The sequence below is a fragment of the Cardiocondyla obscurior genome, linkage group LG02 (genome assembly GCF_019399895.1).
Source record: "Cardiocondyla obscurior isolate alpha-2009 linkage group LG02, Cobs3.1, whole genome shotgun sequence".
Taxonomy (NCBI): Eukaryota; Metazoa; Arthropoda; class Insecta; order Hymenoptera; family Formicidae; genus Cardiocondyla; species Cardiocondyla obscurior.
Window position 1 is genome coordinate 12,804,939 of NC_091865.1, and position 25,077 is coordinate 12,830,015.

Below are 25,077 nucleotides of genomic sequence, written 5' to 3' on the forward strand. Positions count from 1 at the left end.
ATAAGACGTCTCTATTCTTCGATGCGTTACTTCTGAGTGACAAATGTTAATAATGAATGGGGCTTAGAGTCCAGGTCCGGAAAGATTTATTAAATTAATTACGAAAAAGGGAGTACCCCGAACGCGTATACTCCGTCGCGAGCGAACGGCGGCGATGCATCCCGGTTAAAGTCGTGGCTTCGCAACGGTGGCTGTCCCAGGCTCTCGGGTGGGAGAAGTGATAGTCCTCACCGGGGTATACCGCAGCAGCACATTATGCGGCTATGGTGGAATCAGTCACTAGCGAGTTGTGGGTGGTGGCTAGTCGGCGACCCATCCGTCCGTCTGTCCGTCCGTACGTACGTTCACCCGCACTTCCACACTCACGTCAGTGAAGAGTCTTTTCGCGTTACTTTGTCAGCGATCTTCAATCGATTGCGATCTTGGGACTGCGATCATCACCGGCGCATCGTTGATCAAGTCTTGCGCGCCGCAAGAGAAACTTCGGCGTCGAAAATCAGATCGAATTTTATGTCGGCTCTTAGCTTCCCAAGGAGTTTAACCATCGACCAGAAAGATCAATCTTCTTAAGTCGTCGCGCAATCTCGAAGATCTTGTACAAAGAGAAGTGTCTTCACCTACTCTGGCATCGACAATTAAATATTTAGGATTTATCGTGTTGAATTTACGTGACATACAATTGAAGACTCTGTAAAGACTTTGAAGAGAAAGAGCTTACTTTCCTGGTATAACGTCGGGGTAAGCGAAGGTATTTCCGCGGCGCGGTTTTGCGCGGGAATTTGACGCATCCGTGATTTGCGTGCGTTTCTCGTTACGCAAACTCAGCCGAGTTGATTTCGAACGAACGAACGTCCATTCCGAAACGAATGTAACATGGAATTTTAATTTTCCACATCAACCGTGTAAAATAGTTTTGTGTCTCGCTTGTCGCATGACCGCCGGGGCGACGGTGATTTGAGTGCGGTGCTCCAGAACCGTATGGTAAATACTCGGATAAAGATTTTTGAGAAGATCAAGTAGATCGATGAAAATGGCTTTGAACGGAGTCCATCGAGATAAGTGATAGCGACGCGGACGAATCGCATCAGCGATGGCCGTCGCTCCGTGGAAATTGCGAGGCGAGGGAAACATTAGCGCGATTGTCCCGTGGATCGTACGTGAGAGTGCGACGAGAGGAGCGTGCAGAAATCGGCGCGAGTGCCACGACGGTCCGGCGAGATCGAGAATCTCGTGACGTCCTCGGATTCGCGACGTCTGGGGTAACCGGAGTATCTTCCTTTGGGGGCGAGCGCTCCGGACGACTCTGCAAGCGGCAGATCACGAGCGGAAACGAAACAAACAATAATTAATAGAGCGTAGGCAGGCAAACTCGTTTGCTATTGGCAAGTAAATAGAATTCAGCTCGTGAAAGTAGCCGGTTTGACGCTTTTCAAAACCGAAATCGACGCCGCGCTAGAGGCGCACTTCCGTAACGAATTTCTTTGCTTCTCCGTACTTTCTTTCTTGGTCGATTAATCGTGCCGTCGCAGAACGCAGGACGCTCGCTATCAATAGAAAAAGCGACTTTTGTTCGATTTGCAAATTCCGGCTGAAAAGAAAAATCGATGGTTTGTAGAAATAAAATTGTATTTTATGCGTGTACCAAATAGTAAAACGAGCCACAGAGCTCGTTAGATCGTCCCAGTCAGAGATAAAGACAATTCCGGGAAATATAGGGCAATCTCAGATAAAGCGTCCGTCTTTTCGCGCTTATCTCTGTGATTTCATCGAAAGATTGACGTGCTTTCGTGGACCAAACGTAATTGCGAATGACTAATCTTTAATGAAAAGGAAAAAAAAAAAAAAAAAAAAAAAAATTATCTATCGAAAGACAAACGCACTTCTGTCATCGATCATTATGTTAGAATGAGTTTGCGAAGAGCGCGGACGAAATAAATGAATATAAAATGATTAAGGGATAAATTATTACGGTATACCACCGCGCTCTTTCAAAATCAGTAAAAAAGTACACGAGAGCGAACGTGAGTAGAATTTAGATACATAGTCCTTCGAAACTCTTAAGTCTTTGAAGCTCTGAAGTATCTCTGGTTAAAGCTGAAGAGGGAAACGCAAAGTACAAAACTGCCTGGTAGACCGATGGTAGATCTACATCTTGCTCCAGGTAACGAGATGACAAGATAATTCGGTAGAAGGCGAGCGCGCAACATAGTCGAACGAGTTTCTGTATCAGGAACCTCGAAATCGTGCACTCGTGCTATTAAACCGTCAAGATATTTTCATGTTTTTTATTTCACCGAAGACCGAAGCCCAACATGACGAGATGCGATAAAGGAACGAAGGATGAAAAATTGTGTTTCACTCGGGCACGATGAGGATTAGAAAAATGTGATTGTTCAACGCATATTTTATCAATTAAAACATTGTGTATATATACGTATATAAACTGAAAAGAATTCGGAGATTGATGTATTAAACGGAAATCGAGAATGACGGAATGGAATTTCTCTCGGGAAAGAAGAATAACAGCTTTCACTCTGGCATGGGCCACGACATGTTGTCGGTCATCGAGCTTTGACAATGTATAAATACCGTTAAAAGCGTCCCAGGCAACGAATAATCTCAGCGATAAAACGACGAGTCGGTAATTAAAAAGTAACAACTCGATAATTGTAAGTGTATTTTTGTGACAAGATACAAGAGTGCATCACTGGTGAGCCTCGAAGTAACAAGACGGCGATTCGAGTCAGTAATTTAAGCGCGATTCGATAACGATACAAGGAGCGTGCAACGACGATCTCTGTGAAAGTGCTTGCGACAACGTAATCTCGTAGCCGCGATATGGGGAGTTAACTCTTGTTGAGTGATTTCTTCTCAAAAGTGTAATACGCGTTCTGTTTCGGATAATCGATTTGGAAAAACCGTGGCAGCGAAAAACCGTCAAAATAGAGTATCCCGACAGCAGTGGAATGTACGGGGGCGGCTCGGCGGGTAGCGCGGGCTATGGGGTCGGTTCCGGGCCGGGTCCCTCGCATTTCGCACCTCCCTCCGCAACGATGGGGTATCAGTTGGGTCCGCCACCGCCGCCGCCACCCCCGCCTACCTGTCCCATCACCACGGGAAGTCAACTTTTGTCTTACGGTCCCGATCTGTCGCCCCATCATATTCAGCCGACCCATACGGAGACGCAGAAAAGACGGAGGTAAAAAAAAAAAATTATGTCCACCGTTTGTCTGAATTTTTGAGCGTAGAGTGAAATTTTTTTAAATATATTTTCCTCGATTTATTTCCAAAAACGTATTTTTTTTTTTTTTTTTTGGGGGAAATTGGACGTATTATTATTCGCATTGCGAGTCCTTAAAACGTTTCAAACGCTTTATACACACATAAGCACGTGATATAAATATACATTTTTACAACGTGGTTATCAACTTGATAATTTTCATGACGTTTATCTCTATCGTACTCGACGTATGTCTCGATTGCAGCAAAACTTTCGTGAGCACATATTCTAAGGCTTACAAACTCTCAGTCGTTTTAACCGCACGTCTTCAATTAGCGCTCGCCACATTGCAATTCATCAGTCGACGAGTCATTCTGACGTGGTGCCAACAATTCGCAGAATGCGCTTGTTTCGCGACCGCGCGGAAGAAAAAAAAAAGAGGGGAAAGGAGAGGAGCGTAGAAAGCACCTCTTTGAATTGAAATAACTTGATTATCAAGTTAAATTTTGAAATAAAACGTGGATTATTTTAAACCGAGTTTATTCATGAAAAAAATATTTTAAAAAATATGTTTAGGAATTCAGCGATATTATTATCGATTAGTATTTTAAAACGATATTATTTTAGATAATTGCGTAGTAGGGTAAAAATTGAAATTCGCAATTTTATATAAAAAAAAAAAAAAAAAAAAAAGTATTAAAAGCAAATCTGAAATGTCTCCGCAGGCAGTGCGCTAAAACCATATTTTTATCTTTATGTCGCTTAATTTCATTTTACTCCGTCATCGAGGCATATTATTGTTAGTCTTTGTACAGAATGTTATTGCGGAATCAGCAGGTTTTTATCCGCATCAGCATGTCAACTGACGGCTCGTATAACGATTTTGTTTTTCTCGTTGTAACTAACTGACTGACTGGATATTTCAATACATACATCGAAATAATTCGACATACAATAATTCATACAAAAGCCCCGCACGTACGGTTATTGATTACAGTATCTCTTTCTTTAATTTTTTTTTTCCCCTCGTAATTTTATCTTTTATTCGTCGTTTTCAGATAAGATTTAATTGAGCTAAGTATCCATCGCGCATCAATATTACGTGTTTCTAATCCGATTATAGTTTTCCTTATATTTCAGTTGTAACTTTCCATTCACGCATTTTCCATTTGGAAGCCTTCTCCGTGTTTCGGTATTTCTGCGACGGGGTGAAAGGTTGATCTATCGAAAATAGCTGCCGGCCCTTCCGAGGGGTGAACAAGCGCGAAGGGAAGCGTCTTTTCCCTTTTCTCCCGCGCGGCCATTATATTTCCGCCTCACTTTCGACGAACAGGACGCAGTCACGCGTCATTGATCCCAGTTTCGTCTCTTGGCGTTCTGATGTACGCGTGTCACGACATTCCCGCCACTTTTCCTTGCAGCTTTGGACCACGCATTGCCATCCGATTCAATCGTGCCGCTACGATTCGCGCGAACTCGAGGATTCGTGCCCACGAATGTTTACTCACTTGTTGCTCACCTCCTGTGGGGAGGTGTGCGGCCAAAGTGAGAATTTTCAATAGATTCACACCTCGTTCTGACACGACTCGATCTGAATTATTTTATTCGATATCGAACCGCGAATGAATTTTTTCTCAGAGAGTGAAGCGGGAGGATTCACGAGAGAAACGCATAAAAGTAGACTGATTTGTAATAAAACTTTTTTTTTTTTTTTTCCTTTTTTCTTATTAGGCTGGCAATAATTAATATTATAATTAGGACATTGTGATAATTGGACAAGTTATTTTGCATTCTGAAAAAGTTATTTACAATGAAAAAAATAACAGGAACATGACTTTTTAAATACAGGAACACGATTTTCACATTTATTGCATTTTTTGTTTGTAAAAGTGATAATCTTTTATTTTTTACCTTTTGATAGGATATACATTTCCGAAAACGGAAATATTTTATAATAAAATAATACGAGATAATTGAAAGGTGGCTTGGTATCTTGCCCGCGGGATCAAAATAAACTTTTAATAATTGAACCCTCGCCGCTTCGTTTTTCGCGCTGTATTTCGCGCAATAAAGATTGACACGTGTATCTTGTATAAAAAAAACTTTTTTTGCGTTGGCCTTGAATAAAGCGATATTTAGGTACAGTCATCGAAACAACGATAACGATAATCTCTCGGAAGCATAACGAAACTCGTGGCGAGACAATATTACGAGAAGGATACTCATAATTATAGTCCTAGGCACGTGCGACGCGATAAGACCAGATATCTAAAAATATATATTAACAAAAATCATCGTCGCGCGATAAATACAAATTTTATCGGCAATCGCGACGAGTATTGTTTCGCACCGTAGCTGGTAAAATTTATTGACGGTTAAAGCGGGACGTATTAACGGGATTAAAAACTATGTTAAACGCCACGTAGACGCTTTGCGAACGAGAGTGGCGAGCACATCGGAAGTTTTCACGATGTAAATGTAATCCAAATAGCATTCGCATAATTGGAACGTATGTTAAAATGATTACCGCGCGTAATTAACATCGAACGGCAGCAAAAGAGGGGGGGGGAGAGGTTGGTTGCATTTAATACGTGCATCCTTGCACGCACACGCCATGCAAAACGAAATTACGCTTACAGGCGGCTGTGAATCTCAAACCGTGAAGGACAAAACACGAGCGCGGCTTTTCATGAAGATGTTATTCAAATCGCATATTAAAAGCTAATTTTCAAAAACAATGAACAAGCAGCGTGATACATGTTCCTCCGTTTTCCTCGCGAGGGTTTGCGATCAAAATCACAAGATGATCTTTCTGCTCCACGTAAATTAAGAGTCATTCTTCATTTCAAGTGCTCTTATCGCGCTTTTAAGAGAATGTAAAACCGCAGGGCAGCTTCTAATTAGAACGGTGATCGTCTGTAAAAGAAAGACTTTTGATAAGTACCTATAAAAGCCGATATGCGGGCAAGTTCTCTCTCGACCGAGCTGTTACGGCAAAAGTAAAAGATTTTTCGCAGCGGACGGCCTTACTCCCTCGAACGCTAATGAGACGTTACGCAGCGGCGTTACTGTGCGTTTCGATTTGCTCGTCCTCGCACAGCTCGCGAGGAGGTGCGTCGCCCCCGTTCGCCACGAAGCAAACAAAACTCCTGCCGATTGCAGAAGCGCGCGAACTAATGCGAGGAGCTTAGCGCCGCGCGTGCGGATGATGCGCTCACGTGCGGGTGCAGGTACGCGGCAAAACCCGCTCGTCGCGGAATTCGTCACGTAGCGGAGATTTGCGGCCGGCCCGGTCCAACGCAAATCCACGTGACCGATTACCAGATCATTACGTTACGCAGGAACGCAGTTTCCCGAATCCGGTCGCCTTCCGTCGCAAAAAGAATTTGCTAAATCTTGCACCACGACGCGCGGAATTAATTTAAAAATAAGGAGAAAAAGATGGGTCTTACGACTTCTCTCGACGTTTAGTTTGGAAAATCGAAGCATTACGAGAATTTCAAAGTTTATATGACCTTTAGGTGATAAATCTGATTGATTAAAACTCCCGTCGATGCGATTAACGTGTGACCGAGGGGAAAATGGAAGAGCACATATCAACTTGGTCGTCGTCACCGGGGTCGTACGCGTTTTCGCGCGGGCACGCTTTTGCCGTAGGAGTCGTTGAACCGGATGGCTTGACGCCGAGGAAAGTGTGTTTCGAGATTGAAGCGCTCGTATTATTTTCATTCATAATTAAGACCCTGTTAGTAACGCTCCGGACGCGCGGACCGTGATGCATATTTATATCGTACACGATCGACATGCATCTGGACACGCGCACCCCGTTTGCCATGCGCATACAAGGAACTGTTGAATGGAGAATCAAAAAAATATATATATAATAACCAACCCAAATAAAAGAAGAACCGGCTGACAGCGCGTAAAATTCTTTTTGCATTTTTACCAAAGGTGAATCAAAATTTTAACAAAAAGTAATAAACGTTTAATACTTTGTGAATTTGTTTTCTTAAATAGGAATAAAAAATGTAATAAAAAAAAAAAAAAGAACGTCCAGAACGGAAGGAAGACGTATAAAAGCAGTCAGTTGTACATTGTTGTTTGTTGTACGCACAGAAGTACTAAACGGCATGCGCAATTAAGTCGATTTCTCGTTTCCTCTTCCTTCTCTGTCGATTCGCGTGACTTTCCGCTCTAGGCAAACCAAACCCGCGCCTTAGACAATAAGGATTTTCTCAGGCGTGAAAACGTTCGAGTTTCCGATCCATTCCGTTTTGGCGTGCAATCAAACGATATCGAACAAATTTCAAAGTCCACCGGCATTTTTATGTCGAATTTATGAAGGATTCCTTTATTAGTAACGTGAAAAATGTCTGGTACTTTGTTTTCCCTGACGTAGAATATTTACGAATCAAAAGCGAAAATTGATAACATTAGAAATCTGTTGCTCTCGGCATTGAAAAATTATTTTACTTGAATCGTTGAACTTGAGATTTAAAGCCGCAAGATGCGGTATCGACAATCTGTAATCTATAGAGATCGCTCAATTTGCGGATCTGATATTACAGATCTATAACATCAAGACGTTGAGGATCACAGAAATGCAGGGGTTTGCGTGTTAAGGATATGCGGTATCGAAAGTCTATGATAATATTCAAGATTCAATGTAACCCAAGGTTGCAGATATCAATCACAATCTCCGATACGATTCCACTTCGGAAAAACGTTGCGTGTGTAACAAAGATGTAATAAAAAAAGCATGTGTACAGTTAAAAAAATGTAGCGGAAAATTTTGCGATCACTCAACCGATCAACATAATCAAAGTTTCCGGACGGTAGAGTCACACGAGGAGAAATTTCTCAACTATTAAAAATTACGCGTGAATAAAATTTCATAAAAAAAAAAAAAAAAAAAAATTGAATTGCTTTTGTGGGGCAGGAGATCCGTGCTTGATGTACGAAATAACCAAAAGCCTTGGCGCGTTCATTAGCGGCTCGTCATATCTATCTGCGTGTACTATATGAAAGAATTAGGTAGATCTCTAACAATACTTTTCTTCTTCGAGTTCGAATCGATCGCGTAAACGCCTAGGGCATTTAGATCACCTCGGCGCCGGCGAACGATCCAGCGATGGAGCGTCTCGTAGCGCCGATCGACTATCTAACACCTAAGCGGTTAGGTGACGTAATTTTTTCATTACGAGAACGGTAATGCCGGCGGCCAGGCTTGCATATTAACGCGAAAACAGCGTGGCCATTGGTGGGCCGCCTCGTGCCCTGCCGTGGCAGCGAGGAGGCGGTCCATCGTTCTTCAACTCTGCGACTCTTATCCGTTCTTCAGCGACCTTATTGGTCACCACCTCTTCGATCGTTCTTGCCGACCCTCGTCGTCGCCGATTGCCGTGACGATTTTCCACAGTTCGCGATCGATCGGACGCATCGTCTTCTCGCCCTAGAGATTGTCTTCTTCCCTCAATTTTTTTTTTTTTCCGCGTCTTCCCTCTCTAAGAACTCGGCGATTTTGCTACGAATTGGACACGTAAAAGTCGGCAGAATTGCAAAATAAATGATTCTTCCACGTTTTAATTCTGTTACATTAGACAGAAGGATGTAATGTTTTCGAGAAAAACTATAATTAATTTTTTTTATTATCTTTTTTTTCTTTAGTAAATAATGTTCCTTTTCTTGAGAATTACTTAGATATACATTTGGCAGCGCACAAAAAGAGTACTTGTAACACGTGAACCTTAAAGAACGTAATGCGAACGTAAATGCGAGAGTACGATGGTGGACGAGAAAGGGTGGGATGAGGGGAGACGAAAGGGTCAAGTCGTGACTTCGGCGCCATGCGGAAAAATGCAAAAAGGCGCCACCGTAAACTGGACACGTCACACGAATTCCTCTTTTTTTTTTTCTTCTTCGCAAGAGTATCGCGTTTCTTTTTCTTCTGGCTGGCTCTTTAAACTCACCGAAAAAAGAAGGGTGTAAAACTGGCGACGGGACTCGAGGGAGCACGTGCATCTTTATGACGATAAGAGATCTCTTAACTTTTTTGAACAATGTAAAATTTTTTTTATCGTACAAATTGACGCACAAATTTTGGTATTATTCTCCATTTTTTTAAATAATTATCAATTATTTAAATACAGACACAATTGTATACCAAATTTATGTAGGTACATTTATCAACTAGGACTCGAGAAATATTAATAGCAGGCGCCAACATTGCATTATGACGAACAGCTTGAACGGTTCGTGGGTTATCGTATCGCTAAATTATTAACCCGTTATACCTAAACGGAAATGCATCGTGTACCGCGTGTGCATATCGCAATAGCGGCATGTGTCTGCTCTCTCGAACGACTGTTCGTTATTCCCGCGGAGCTACATTGAAAGATACGACAGTTTACGACGGTATCCGATAGCGAAGATAACGATCGCCGCGTACACCTAAGTATCGGCGCCTTTGTTCCCACGGTTTTCGCGACGTATACAAATTATCAGTCGTTCCAGGGCGCGTAAACGGGGAAATAGAGCGACGGGTGCTCTCCCTACCCCTCTGATCGGAGCCTACTTATAATGCGCGGAGAGCAAGAAAAAGAGAGAAAGAAACCCTTTCACTGTAACTGTGCATTGCGTTTGTCCGGTCTTTCAATCGGCGCCGCCGAAATTCCGAGCTGAACTGCCCAAATCACTTTCGTGTCAAGGGTCAAAATACCGTAATGGAAGAGCGGCGTCATGCCGCACATCTTCTCTCTCGGGCTTGCGTCCGATCTTGGAAACGAATTCGTCGATAAATACAAATCCACAGTTGTTTGGCTTGGATTATCAAATATATTAAATATCCCGAGAGGAAAAAGTTACAATTGAAAGACGGCCAAGAATCGCTCTCATCGTAACTGTGGAAAAGTAAATTGGTGGAATTTTCTAGTTAGCAATCATTATTAGGTATTTTATATGATTATCGATACGCCGTGTAATTATAGAATATACGTATAGAGCGTGACATTTAATTATAAATTAATACTCGCATTAGGCTTCGTACAAGAGAGAATATATCAAATATCTATATATTACAGGCTAATGTCTGACGATATAATGATCGGGGCATGACACCTTCTCGTAAAGGTTAAGCAAGAAGCTGATGCAACCGTAATCGTGATTAAAGTAAATCTCTTCGAGGAGACATCGTAATTGATCCCTTTTTTTTTCACTGTTTTAAAGCTGTAATTGTATTCTCGAAATTATTTTATTATCACGGAACGTGCAGGCATTAAGTATCGAAAAACTAGGTCTCTTGTTTGTCATAAATAAACCTCGCAGCGAATAGAGTCGCTAGGCCTTCGGCGCGAGATTTTCTATTTGCGAAACGGACGCGAAACACCTATTAAGCCGACATAATACTGCGCTGCGCATCATTATGCGCTTCATACATCTCTCTGTCACACATTTATCTCTTTCTCGCCTGCGGCCGTCTTTTCCCCCATAATTTTCACTTTATCCGTCGCTCTACCTCGGATACTTTTCTCGGTCCAGGTTGAAGAAAGAGAGCGGAATGGAAAAGTCAGAATTTATAGCTTCATTTTCTTCATATTCGTCTACGATGTAAGCCAAGGATTTCGTTTAGGGCCGGGGTAAGCTGAATCGGAGTAAAACTTAATACGTATAGTCGATGTATTACTTAATTTTATCTTATAATAATATAAAAAAAAAAAATGAAAGTTTAAACGCAATTAAAATATAACGAATTAAACGCTATTTTAAGCGGAAGAGTCGTAAGCTCTCTGTTCTTCAATCGTTCACAATCGATTTGCATGCAATCTTTTTTTTTTCTTTTTTCTTCTTTCTTTTCTAAAACTTGTCTCCTGAGACTTTGCCCGTCCACCACGAGTACTTCTCGATGTCGTCGACTTGATCGCTTGCGAAGCACGCATACGCGTCCGTTAAGTCGACGTAATACCGCGGGGCGCATCATTATGTACTCCATAAGTCTCCGCGGCTGCCCCTCTTCACCCCTTTTCCTTCCCTTCCTCTCTCTTTCTTTCTCTCTGTCGTTCCCTCACGAGGAGGAAGAAGAGCAGGAAAAAAGGAACGCGGAGAACGTGGGGACGAAGGGAACCAAGAAGGTTCCCGCGCAGGAAGATGACGGGAAGGGAAACGGCGGGGCAAAGGGGGACTCTCCCTCAACCCTCCTCGTTGCTTGCGATACCCGGATACACTCGCTGCCCTATACCATCCCTACCCTGAGTCCGTCGGATTTTATGGACTGTGCGACGGGGAAACGAAAGAGGAGAGGAGGCACAGAAAGACCGTACAACGTCTCTTCAACGCGACGTTCACCGGTGAGCGAACCTCCAGGAGGAGGAAAAGGGGTACGTGCGCGAGGGGGGACGGGCAGAATAGGGGGCGCAACAGAAGTACGGCGGGTGGAGGGATACCGGGAAGTAAAGGGGTCTCGCTTTTTTGCTCAGGGTCAGAATCGTACATCACCCGTGCGGAGCTCTCTGTGCGATACAGACTGACGATCGGCCGGATTTCTGCGTGGAGTCTGCTCTCGCAATGAGGGCATAATTTTCTATCGCGCACGACGGAGACGGCATACACGCTCACCCGCACGGATAATGAGACGATCGGTGACGGATTTATCGATCTCCAATTTATCTATCCTTCATCCCTCTTTTCTCTCTCTCTCTTTCTTTCTGTCTTTCTCACCATCCGCCAAAAGCGATTCGTAAACGCTCTTGCTCCCGGATTTCTTCAATGAGCTCAGCACGGTATCGATAGCGCGATAATCGCGCTGTCTAAACCTTTTTGAGAATTATATATATGTGTAGAACCCGACAAATTAATTAATTATTTAATATTGTATGACTTTCACGCATACATTACAAAACTCGCATTAGATTTGTAAACTTTTATGGAACTGACTATTTAAAGAGAATTTTTCTTTTTTATTGAGTTGTATGATGTAACCCTGATGATAATCAGTTGTTAACTTTCTAAATAGTTATATCTTAATTGTGATCACGGGGTAGTATGTGAATATGTCACACAAGATTCTCGTCATTTACTGCTCTGGACGCTCCAGATTTAGGGATGAAGGGAGAAAGGTCGACGACGACCGATGACCAATTTTGGAACGTACGGTCACGTTTGGCAGTCCGGAAACGATTACATTTTACGTATCGGTGACGCGACGCACGTAGAATTTATTCGTTTCTTCAGGCGCTGGACTTGGCTGTCCGCAACCATTTGTCCAGATTGATACCTAGAATATATTTTATTTTTCGTTTAACTGAACTCCGTTTCCAAGCAATTATCGCGGGATAGAGTTTCGTTGATTTTGTAAACGACAATAATACCAAGTTGAAATAATAAAATAAGCGATATATCGTGACAATCGATGCTGCAGTATTCGATAAATAAAAATTTAATAACGATGACGATTTAATTTCCAGATCCGATGAAGATGATCCTAGTGGGTGTAAATATAGGAGACTGGACGATGACAATGTGCAGGATAAGGAGAGATTTGCCAGGTGAGTTTTAACTCTAATTAAACAGTTAACGTTGCGACGATTGTTCCATCGAATCGCTAATGTTTTCGTATTTTTATTGTATTTTTTATTATTTCGCAATTTCGTCGTGACACTTTCGAGCCAACTAAATCCGGTCGCGGTAGTCGGACGTTTACGAAAATTTCCTTTGGAGGCACGCTTTTTTTCCGTCTTCAAAGTTTGTTGATTCGTCTCACGAAATCGCGGCTCAATACGTTTCGCCGGTACACCCTGTACATACGCCTTCTCTTCTTCAAGTACGAAAAGGTACATACATACCTACATGATACCGGGCAATGTGAGGAGCCGATAGCGGAATGGGAAGCCCTCGAGGCTGCTCCAGCGTGGGAACATAAGGTACTTATACGCGCGCCGGAGTGCGCGCGTCCTTCAAGTCCGTGTATAACGAAAGAGACACAGTACTTTGATTCCCTTCCGAGATATTTCGGCTGGCACGGGCATTAAATTCGCCGGACAAAAGCCGGAAAATAATGTACAACGTGAGACGCATAACTTACGTATAAAATATGGCTGCTCCCCAAGCCCCGTGAATAAAAATCTACGTCAAAATCTTCGACGGACCTTTTGCGCCGTGCGTATAAAATTACGCAGGATGTGCCGCGGAGACATTGCGTGTCTCTTACCGATTACAGACACTTCGACATGATTCTCTTTTCTTTTTTCTTTTTTTTCTTTTTTTTTTTCTTTTTAATTAAAATTTTATAACGCTTAATTGCCTGACGACGATTAATTATGGGACAAAACTTTAATTCAAGATAGGTACTTAATTTTTTAAACGATGCTTGATACCAGAATAAATAAAAAAAATATCACGGCTTTATTTGCTACGCGCATTACAAAGGAATATAAATCATATCGATGTGATAACAACGATCGATCTTGATTAATTGACTTATCAATAAATGGAAGGTAAAAAAAACGGGATTGGGAGGTTGAGCCTACCGCGTGTAACATTGATTGGTCGTGACTCAGCCCCCTGCTTTGTGTAACGTGACTGTGTATGGAGTTACGTCTCTATTAAGCACCAGGCTCACGGTGCTTCCCTACCTGATATAATCAAGGTATAAAGCTGATCATAGGCAACGTATTTGAAAAACCAAATATAACCAGGATTCCGTGCGAATACATTGGAGTTAAGTAAAATTTTGATTGATTATAAAAATTTTTTTGCTTCGTGTTATTATTCTTATTATTTATATATTATTAAATTAAGAAAAAAATGATAAAATTAAATCTTAAATTTGGCTATACAAAACTTGCCAAAAAGTATTCGAAAAGTATGAAATATATTATTATTTTTTAAATTATTATTCGGAAACGCAGGAAGCTCGGCTTTTATCCCCCGCATGCATTATATGCATCGTCACACTTCTGTCCGCGTAAATTTCACGTTTATGTTCTTTAATGCACGCTATATTTTCGCTGTTGTGCCTGAAGCTACTCGACGCGAGATGCAACGAATGTTATATTATCCTCTCTGTTCTTCTGAACTGAGATGCAATCATCTTTCGTTTCACTGAACGAGATTAGAACACTGCTCTCTTTCTCTCTATTTATCTCTTTCCCTCTCTCTTTTTCTCGTTTTATAATTTTTGCCCGCTATTCACAGTACATACATACTTGCGAAATGATAGGGTGGAATTGCTCGCGAGCGTTTCTCGCGTTGCTCGATCTGGTTGCTCATTGCGGAGGGTTAGCTAGGAATTTCTCATCTCGTTAATTTCATGCACGCGAGAAGAAGCCATACAATTTTCTCACTGTCTTGGATTTATTTTACAATCTTATTTATTCGTTACAAATTAATTTCTTTGTTATAAAAATTTTATATCGTAATAAAAATAAATTCCATTAAACCATAAGTTGGGTCAATAAAACAGTTTGATTCTTAGAAATCAACTGAATTTTATGTGTGTGTGAGACTCTAGAAAGTCTCACTTTAATTCAGACAATTGCTTTGTCGAAAAAAGCGCTCTGTTATTTTTTAACGCCGGCCAATCTGAAGACTGACTGTCGATCCGCCATAATAGCAATAACGATATCTTATCCATGGTCTCTCATCGCGTGCCGCCACGGGTGGGTCCGTGGCGGTTCACCTGCAATTCCGTATCCGCGCTGTCGTTTCCCAGGTATATACGGTGCCGCGAAAGAATACGCAAACTCCGCGGCAAAGACCGACCGACAACATTCTGATGTCGCGCGCTCTTTCTCTCTCCTTTTCCTCCCCCCCGCCCTTTGTCCCTCTCTCTTTCTCGCTCCCGGTTCTCTCACCGGAGAACCTCACTTTTAAGTTAATAACGCAATTACTGCCTCCTGCCGCAAGACGCGCGCGCCTCTCCTTGCCGCCTGTCCGTAACTCTTATCTCTTTCTCTTTCTCAGACTTCTCGTTTTCTTCTCTTTTACGTCTCCCACTTTTCTTTTCCTCATCCTTGGCATTTTCTCGGCATTAATGCGGGTGCCGGCACTTTTGGTGCCGCGATAACCACGAAATAATTTTGTCGCATACCGGCGGTCTTGCTCGGAGAGGTATCTTCTCTGTTTGCGTTTGGATCTTCCCCTTTCGACAACGGCGATTCATTTCCACATTAAAGAAATTTGGAAATGTAAATCTTTTATATTACGTATTAACTTGGTATTATTAAAAAAAAAAAAAAAAAAATTATTAATTAAAAATGTAACGTGTACCTAAATGTCGCATAAAATTTTTTTTTAATTAAAATATCTATGGAAATATTTTTTTTTAAGGAAATTAATTTTAAATGGATGAAAGAAGAATCGTCACTTAAATACTCGAAAAACTTTTACGTGAGGTTTAGGGCAATTTTCGTAGTATATCACTTGGAAATATAAAAGACAGAAAGTAAAAGAGAAATATAGGAGAAGCTATTGGAAAAAGGTTGTGACAACATGGTGCTGTAATAAATCCAGGTACAGTCATCGTTTATAACGCGTATATGTCCGGCAAACATTGCGCTTTTGCGATTATTCGTTCACGGCAGTAAATACGTTACGCGAAAATTTACGACCTGACACCCTGTCGTTTCGCGCGCGTGATTATAATGTCTTCGTCCAGTTTGGGAGTGATTTAAATACCGTTCGATGCCTGGTGGACATGGACATTGCACATCATTAACGATTCGTAGCCCGGGAAAAACGAGGAAACCGAATATCGCTATTACGACCTTTTTATTGGAATTTACCAACATCATTACAGAGATCCTTTATCGTTACTGAATTTTTTAAGTTATTTTACTTTTGTTCTGTTTAAAAAAGTTTTCGGTGTAAAATATAAAGAACAATATAAAACAGAAAAAAATGAAAGAGAGAGAGAAGCCAAAGTGTCTTCTAAAACGGTAATCAGACGTGAAACACGATCATAACGCCGAGCCTACAGGAATGGCAAAAGTTTACAAGAGTGTGTTGGAATCTCGCAGAAATCAGAATCGCCGTAAGGAGGCTCTGAACGAACGGTGGAGAGATTATCTTGCGCTGCAGTGAAAAGCACGTGCCTTAAACGCCGCATAAGGAAGGGCAAACGGTGCCTCACTTCTCCCAGAGGAGAGCACATGATGCAGATCGTCGCGCAGATTGCTCTCATAGGCCAATTAATTAAAAGGCAGGCTTCTTCTATGGCGTAATAAGCCGCGGAACGGTTAAACGCACGAGGAAATTACTCCTGGCACGCTAACGAGGGTTCCCAGATCGATGCGCGAAGGCATCAGCCGTTGCAATTAAACTTTATTTTAACACGTAAAAATAAACGCGTTAATCGGATTTTTAATTATTTTGCGAATTTAATGTCTTTGCTGCAAAATTACGAGGAGCCCGCGCGAAGGTTCGGAGCAAGATGTCGACTAAAAATTCCGAATATAAATTAAAGAAAAAAAAAAAAAAAAATGTTGCAAACAAGATGCAAATGCGAAGTAAGGAAGTTACGTTACCATTAAAGTTTTATTTTCAATCATACAGTCGGAATGGGATAACGCCGTGGGGTGTCCGACTCTTTATTCGTAACGAAGACAATGCGAATGCTCGGATAATTTATATCCGTTTGCTGTTTATGTTACACTTGCATTCTTCTATCGATGTAAGCGTAGCGAATGCGTCATTTATCCGCCCATACTTAATTTCATGCATATCGATGCAGCTGTGTGCGAGAAGCAAATCATAACGATAAATTGTACGATTGAGTAACGGCGCGCAACAACTTCGTTTCGCAAGTCCATAAATTTATGCATACGAGCGTTCAGGAATGTCGAATATTCGCCAGGGGAGTGTCATTAGACGATCTTGCGAACAGACGTGTTATAAATTGCATGTACGAATCGCATTTGCGAAGCGTTATACAATCGTGTTACGTTCGTTTGATTTAGTATCTAGTTAATATCGAGAATAAATCATGCCGGAAATCGACGAGAGGTATAGAGAGCGAATTGTATTTACATCGTGGCATCTCAGGCAAAGTCCTAAATGCGAGGCAATTCGATGATAACTCGCTCTCTTCGAATCGTTGTCTTCTCCAGAAGATTTTTTTCTCCCTTCGAGAAGCTCCGGATGCTGTGCGCGGCGCGGGTGTTTCTGAACCAACGTTAGATCACCGTGAACGGTACAGGGTGTACCGATGCTATTCCGACGGTCGTGACTTACCGTAACAACTAGAGCATCTTGTTATAACCCCATCGGTTTGATGCTTGATCGATCGTTGCGCGAGAAATTTTCGAGCCCGGGCTTTAAAGAAAAACGTCAAAGAAAATATTCAAACATCTTGCAATCTTGTTGAAACATCTCACGGCCGATCAGCAGCGAAAATAGCAAACGAGTCGCATGTCCGCGATATTAGATTCCGTTCCATCTTGCAGTTTTTAAGTCCGCGAGACGTGCACACGTTGCATTTTACACTTAAAATGGAGTCACGGCAGGATAAAGGGATCTATTACCACGATCTTCAACTAGTATCCTCTTTTTCAAGTAACGTGACCGGCGTCACGGGGTCAGCGTTGACCTCTGGTCTAGAGATCAGGCACTTTTACCGTGTCCTCCGCCGTAGCATTCGACGACCTCCGTGTATCAAATAGCGTGGCAACCGCGGTGTCTCGGTTCATAGCGATTCGTCGACGTGTATAATCATTGCTGTCGATTAAAAAAATTAAATATGAAAGTTACATAAATACAAAGGGTGGAAATTTTTATTTTTTTATCAAGTAAAATTGTAATATATATCTTCTTTTTTTTTTTTAATTTAAAAAACCGATTGTTAAAAAATAATAACGATTTTTGATCGAAAGAAGCTGATACTTTCGATTAAAAGGAGAAGATTTAGATCGATCGTTCAAGAATTAAACTTTACGTTATTAAACTTTGCGAAAAGATGTAAAAATATAAACGCATCGCGAGTCCGAGGATTGAAAGGGAGCCGGGGTGATGAAGTACGGGACACCCGGTATACCCCGGTACACTGAGATTGGACCCACGGAGCGAACGGGCAACTTCGGAGCGTCTGACCTCTGACCCAGGAGTTCTCTCCCCGTCCTCCTCTTCACGGATCGCGTTCCTCCATTCCTCTCCTCTCCTCTCCACGCCATGCCACGCCACGCGGGGCATACTTTGCTTTATACTTGCGCTTTAAGCGCCGTGGCCTCTTTTAAATAGCGGACCTCTGCCGGAGCCATCCACGATGTCGTCGAGCGTTACCGATTTCCTTGGTCCTCGGGACGAGATAATAATAACGATAACAATCGGCCGCGCGCGCGATTCAATAAAAAAAAAAAAAAGTTGCATCGAATCGTGTAATGAGCGGGACGTGGAAAGGTAATCGTGATGATTTCGTTTCTCTTTCGGATCCATCGTGTCTTCGAACGAAGGTTTTGTTAATCTTGTTGTATTTTTATATATACGTATCTAGTCTTATAAGTATATTACTATAAACTGTGGTCGGTCCTTTTACGCGTATTTTTTTTTATATATAAATTTAATTTATAAATTTACAAATAAATTATTGAATTTTATAATTTATTCGAAAAGAATTTTTAAAAACGAACATAGCGCAACGCAAGGACACGTTTTACGCAGACTGTGAACCTACGTTCGCCCGGGGACGGACCAGCCGCGTTGAATGGATCAATTTTATTTTTCAATATTTCATACCGCAGTCATCCAGACGCAGGGAATAGACGCTGGGGGAAAAAGAGTTAGCGCAAACCAATCAGCATATCGATATCAAATTTTAATCTCGCACCCTGTGTATATCTGGGTATCGACGTTACGGTCTGATCGCGAGACTATCTATTTCACGGACTGAACAAATTTTTTATCATCCCGTGGACCGATCTTCTTCCTTATCCGCTTCAGGGCAGAGATCCGTTTCAGGAAATAGGCACCGATCAACCTGGCCGGTTCAATAAAGAGTATGTCAGTTGATACAATAATTCCCATCGCGAGGAGTGCTCTCTATAATTATATTATACATATAAATACAATGATTGGATAATGAAGAAAGACAGAAAGAATTCGTTCTCGGAGTACAATAAGCAACGTACGAAAGCTCGCTTCGGGTTCAGGCCAACTGATTGCAAATATTTATTTGTATCTCTTAATTTCCTTCGGGGTATCGGGCAGAAAATAATCGCGGATCGTAAGCTCCACCGGGAAGGTTCGGCTTCGCAAAGTTGACTCGGCGAAATGATTGGCTTCGCGAGCGGAACCTTGCGCCGATAGCGAATTAACCGCCGCTCGATTTGCGCATCGGGGAATCGAGCGGGGAATCCGGCTTACGTGTTGCGTGCGGATCCGCGCGCGGGTTCAGCCTTTGCAAAGTTTCTTGGAAAATTGTCGCGAATTAAATGCCATTAAATTTACGATTTGCGCGCACCGGCGATTACGCAGCTCGCCGTTGAAGTAAAGGGAGACGTGCCTGACCGTTACCCGCGGCGGTTACCCTCTGGGAGCGTAATAACAGGGGAGGCCTCAAATTGTGGTCTCGCCCCGATATCCTCCCCCTAGTCTAGGTGGACTACTCGAGAATTTATCGGCCGAATCGATCATGGCGCCAACGATGTCTGTAATCGGCATGATTTTAGGTAGCCGATGTCAAGTTTTAATTAAATACCCTGTATGGTTAATTGGCAAAAAAAGTTTTACGGCGCTTGTCAATGAACGTGGGACAGGATCGCGAACTCGTTCCTTTATTTGATATTTGATAAACGACGCGATAGGAAATAATAAAAATTATCGATAGTTTATTGATTAGTTAATTTATTATTAATTAATTAAATTTAACATTAAACACCGTATCGCGAACGTTATTTCACGCTACTTCCTGAGATCGGCGGTCTCTCGCGCGGGACGTGCAAGAAAGTCAGTCTTGTCTCCACGGTTGTTCCGCGTTTCGATGTCGTTGTTCGCGCCGTTTTTAGCCATAGCAGGAGAAACCGCACCCTGATTTCTTGAACTATGCAATTACCTCGGTTTTGTCTTGCGACTTACTGCAGGGAGAATCATTGCGAGATCGAGCGGCGGCGGCGGAACAAGATGACCGCCTACATCACCGAGCTCTCCGACATGGTGCCGACCTGTTCAGCCCTGGCCCGCAAACCCGACAAGCTTACGATCCTAAGGATGGCGGTGGCGCACATGAAAGCTCTCAGAGGTGAGTAACTTTGGTCATGCGACATTTTATTTACGGTAACGACCCCATTTTTTCATCAAATTTTAACTCTCGGAGATGATACAGGATCCACGCGGCATCGTCGAATGCTGCAGCGCGTAAATTGCGAATTTAATATTAACGACTGTCCTCTGTTCGGGTTTAAGTATCTTATACGAGATGAGGGCGGGTTACTCCCGAACGTAAAATTCCGACACAGTTTTCCGCGACAAAACGACGTCGTTTTCCCTATCGGCGAACGGGTTCTTCAGCCTTCTGGCAATTTTTATCCCCGTCGTCCAGAGGTCGTAAAAAAAAAAAACCGGCCGATGTCCGGTACCTCTCGTCGCAACCGCGTAATACTCCTCCACATAGCGCACTCCCGGGGCATTCACGCGCGTAAACGAGCATCCTCCTCCGCCTCTCCCCCTTCACCCCATCGTTCTCGTCACAGGTGAGAGAGAAAAGAGAGACGGAGGGTCCCTCCTCTCCCGGGAGAGAAGGCGATTTGTATGCAACGGCCCTCGTCGTCGGGAAAGAGGAGAAGCGGCTATAAACAACGCGACGCACCACCAATACCTAGGTGGAATCACGGCGGAATCGCGCATATACCCGCGCGCGTTCACGCACGATACGCAGCACGCGTCCATCGGCCGCAGGCTCCCTCGGGCTTCAAATAGATAGCCAGATACCCAGCAGAGTTCCCAAAGGGACAGCCGCCGACGGACGGGACACGCACAACTCCGCCCATCGTGCTCACCGGAAGCATATATCGCGTTCGCTGCATTCGATATGACCGTCAACCGGCTCTCGAAACTCGACGTAGACTCTTACGACCGTACTCACTCTTTCTCTTCCGCCTCCCACTCTCCTAAAAGTCTTCTCGTTGATTAATTATAATAGATATATCCGGGAATTTCAACATCTACTTTCAAAGCTAACGATAATTTAATTTTAAATTCGTATAATTATTATTTAATGTAACTGTAATTTTTTTTTATTAAAGACCCGCGCGCCGTTTATGTGCATCTATTGCGATTTGTAAACTTGACGGAGCATCTTCGATTTAACTAACAAGGAAGTCGTAGATACTTACCCCACCGACAGAGTAAGTATCCTAAAAGAGCTCGTAAATTCTCACCTTTGCCGAGACGGAGATCCAGCCGCATCGGCCCGGCAAAAGACGCTCGCGAATGTTTCCTCGCGTAATCGATAGTCGGAGGTACGTAATGTAACATAGGGCAGGTCAACTACGGCCGTAATTTAATCGGCTTCACGTTAAAGCACCGAGATCTCGCGTTGCCCCCAAGTTATTGCATTGCTCGTGCCGGATAACTCAAACATCGTTGCAACTTAATCGTCACGTCCCGCGTCGAAAACTGCATCGTTCCTTATCGTTGACAACCGGTAACGGTAAAAAAAAGACGGAAAAGAAAGACTTATTCTCTCATATTCATAAGTAAGCGCATTGAAACGAAGTTACTGCGTTAAACGTGCAAAAAGAGGAGAAACTGAACAAAATAAAAATGATTAAATAAAATATGAAATAGATAAAAAAAGATACTTGAAAATGTGGAAATATTTTGCGAGTTTTACAAATTTAATATCTCATTAGTCGGAATCGTTACAAATGTCGTAATGCGTTAGAATGCCTTCGCGGAAGGTGTCAAGGTAACCACGGCAGTAACGTAGACCGGCGCACCACGTGGAGAGTAATGGTAACGTAAGTTCCCGGAGGTCTTCCATAGATCTTGTTTGGAAGTCGTTAAAGTACCTCTTCCCGGAATTTCTCTGTATATCGGGGTAAAGATCGCATCGCCGCGCGAGAGAGCCGCTGTTTCTCCCTCGCACCTCCTCCTCCCTCTTTTTCTTTCTCTCAAGATCCGCCGTCCGCTTTGCAATTCCGATCTTGCACTTCGATAGTTACCTCCGCTGGCGAGATGCCCCGTCCTCATTTTTGGTACCGCACCGCCGCGCCGGTCTTCGCGTCTCGTCGGAGGTCAACTTCAGAAGAAGCTATCGAGGAGCGATTTTAATATTCGATAGGACACGACTTGCTTAGGAATTCACAGAGTGCTCTTCAAGGTTTGGATTAGGCTTCAAACGGAATTACCTCGCTCTTGACGAATTCGGGATCGATGTCCTCCCCTCAGAGACTTAATCGACAGTTTTTTAGGTTAGTTCAACCTTCGTCGATACGAGGAAACTTAAGTTTCCAATTAATCAAAGCACTTGCGGGGAGTTGATAAATTCTCGACGCATAGTAAAGTTTATAATCAGTTCCAGGTGTATGTAAGATACATATAAAATATAAAATATACATATAAAGATACACGAAAAGATACATATAAAATATAAAACATAAGATACATATAAAACCGTAAGCCCAAGTAGAATATATTTAGATCATTCTGTATAAATCCCGTTATCCAGTCGTCGGGACGAACGTTGTCACAGTGAAATAGTATGTATTTCAGGTACCGGAAATACTGCCACGGACAATGCTTATAAGCCATCCTTCCTCACGGATCAAGAATTGAAGCACTTGATCCTTGAAGCAGCCGATGGGTTCTTATTCGTTGTAAGCTGCGATACAGGCAGAATCATTTACGTATCCGACTCGGTTGCGCCGGTTTTGAACTATACCCAGAGCGACTGGTTCGGTACCAGCTTGTATTCGCAAGTTCATCCCGATGATACCGAGAAGGTGAGAGAGCAGCTCAGTGCGGCAGAACCGCAGCACGGTGGCAGAGTGCTGGACCTTAAAACTGGAACAGTCAAAAAGGAAGGCCAATGTAAGTAACGAAAGAAAAAAAAAAAAAAAAACTATTCGATAATTTTGCCAAGTCTTTGCAAAGTATTATCTCTGTTGTTTTATTATTAACCTATTTTATTCGCGTTTCTCGGAATTTATTATTCACGTTTGTGCGGAATGATACAATTATTTTTCCGATTGCAGCTTCTATGCGCTTATGCATGGGCTCAAGAAGAGGTTTTATCTGCCGCATGAAAGTCGGAAATCTGCAGACCACTGGCGACATGGCAGCGGCACATGGACTACACCGGATGAAACAGAGAAATTCTCTGGGACCGCCGGCGCAGGACGGCCAAAATTACGCGGTGGTGCACTGCACCGGATACATTAAAAACTGGCCTTCCACCGGTAGGTTTGACATAAGATAGATTTTGTCATCCGTACTGAGTTGAGAGAACCGCACATAATCGTACGTTGTCGATGTGCTACCACCGGGTAACGGTGATCTCTCTCTCTCTTTCTCTCTCTTTTTCTCTTTATTTCTCTTTCTTGGGCGCGACGTACACGGGCTCCGGCTTTCTATTTTAAAGCGGGGGAGACGTCGCGCTCGAGGAATACGAACGAACCGTTCCTGGAACACGGCGAAACGCGTATGCCACGTGTATATTGTAAATTAAGAACTGCTTCGGGTTACCGTGACTGAATTTTTCGACTTTGTGTCTTTCATCAAGTACTTCACTCTTTTTCTGTAAATATTTATTGTATCGTCTACGTTTTTAATTCGCCGCAGGACGTAGTAACATAGATTACTAATTGCATGTTGCAAATGATAAATTCAACGATGCATGTGAAAAAAAAAAGAGAAAAACCTAGAGACTAAGAAAAGAAAAAATATTATCATGCTTCTCTCACAAACTTTCTGGTTTGAAATACTCGCCTTTTCAAGACATTGGTTTAACTGAATGGAAAGTCACAATTAAGAGTCGCGACGAGGCGGTTATCGGCTGTTAACATATTTGTTTAATATTCATGATCACGTACATAGCTGTTTTTGTTTCATCGATAGCTTTGTCGCAGCCGCTAATTAATTCAATCTTATCGGTTACGTTAAAAAAGAAAGATACAGCGACAGCTCTCGCGCACATTAATAGAGGTGAAGCAAATCAAACTACTTTGAAACTTTCATATTTCAAGACGTGTATTGATTTTTTTATACAGTATTTAAACATTTTAATATTTTATTATAATCTTAAACTATTATAAAATACTTTAGAATGTCGATGTATCGACATTTTTTTAAGTATATTATATTATATAGCGTATCTCTTAGCATAAGACTCTTTTTCAAGCCGATCAACGGGAAATCATGGACTGATTCATGATTTTACGCTGTAGGTGATTTTGTTCCCCCATGTGTACCAGGTGTGGGTCTAGGTGACAGAGGAGGCGTGCAAACTGGTCCAGACGGTGTGGTCACGGATGAAAATGCTTCTACGCATTGCTGCCTTGTCGCCATTGGGCGATTACAGGTTACTAGCACACCAAATAGTAGCGACTTAGCGGGCTCCAATAGCAATAGCGGTAAATACCATATTATTAACTTAATTAGATTCTCAGGAAATTAAAATTTATTTTACTTAACAGTACGGGCTAATCACAGTTGCCGTAAGAAAAACGCGTATTAATTATACTTTTCTTTGTTGTAGAATTTATATCACGTCATTCTCCAGAAGGCAAATTTACCTTCGTGGATCAAAGAGTCGGCGGAATTTTAGGTTACACTCCATCGGAACTCTTAGGTCATCCATGCTACGAGTTTATTCATCCGGAAGAATTGCCACATGTGCGGGAGAGTTTTGAAAACGGTAATGTTCAATATTATAT

The 25,077-nt window shown here is 42.4% G+C and overlaps 1 protein-coding gene across 8 annotated transcripts in view; it reads left to right on the plus strand.

The window, feature by feature from the left end:
• Positions 1 to 25,077, plus strand: part of Tgo (Aryl hydrocarbon receptor nuclear translocator homolog tgo) — a 30,998-nt gene that overhangs the window by 2,866 nt on the left and 3,055 nt on the right. For 2 of the 8 annotated variants that reach the window (XM_070673129.1, XM_070673122.1), the window contains exons 3-8: positions 12,679 to 12,758; positions 20,280 to 20,441; positions 22,904 to 23,233; positions 23,398 to 23,601; positions 24,589 to 24,774; positions 24,900 to 25,058. In XM_070673129.1, coding sequence (XP_070529230.1) covers positions 12,679 to 12,758; positions 20,280 to 20,441; positions 22,904 to 23,233; positions 23,398 to 23,601; positions 24,589 to 24,774; positions 24,900 to 25,058 — 1,121 coding nt within the window. Of the gene's footprint in view, positions 1 to 33; positions 3,200 to 12,678; positions 12,760 to 20,279; positions 20,442 to 22,903; positions 23,234 to 23,397; positions 23,602 to 24,588; positions 24,775 to 24,899; positions 25,059 to 25,077 lie in introns of those variants that run through there. The other 6 variants (XM_070673095.1, XM_070673079.1, XM_070673071.1 and 3 more) reach the window with 6 other exon arrangements.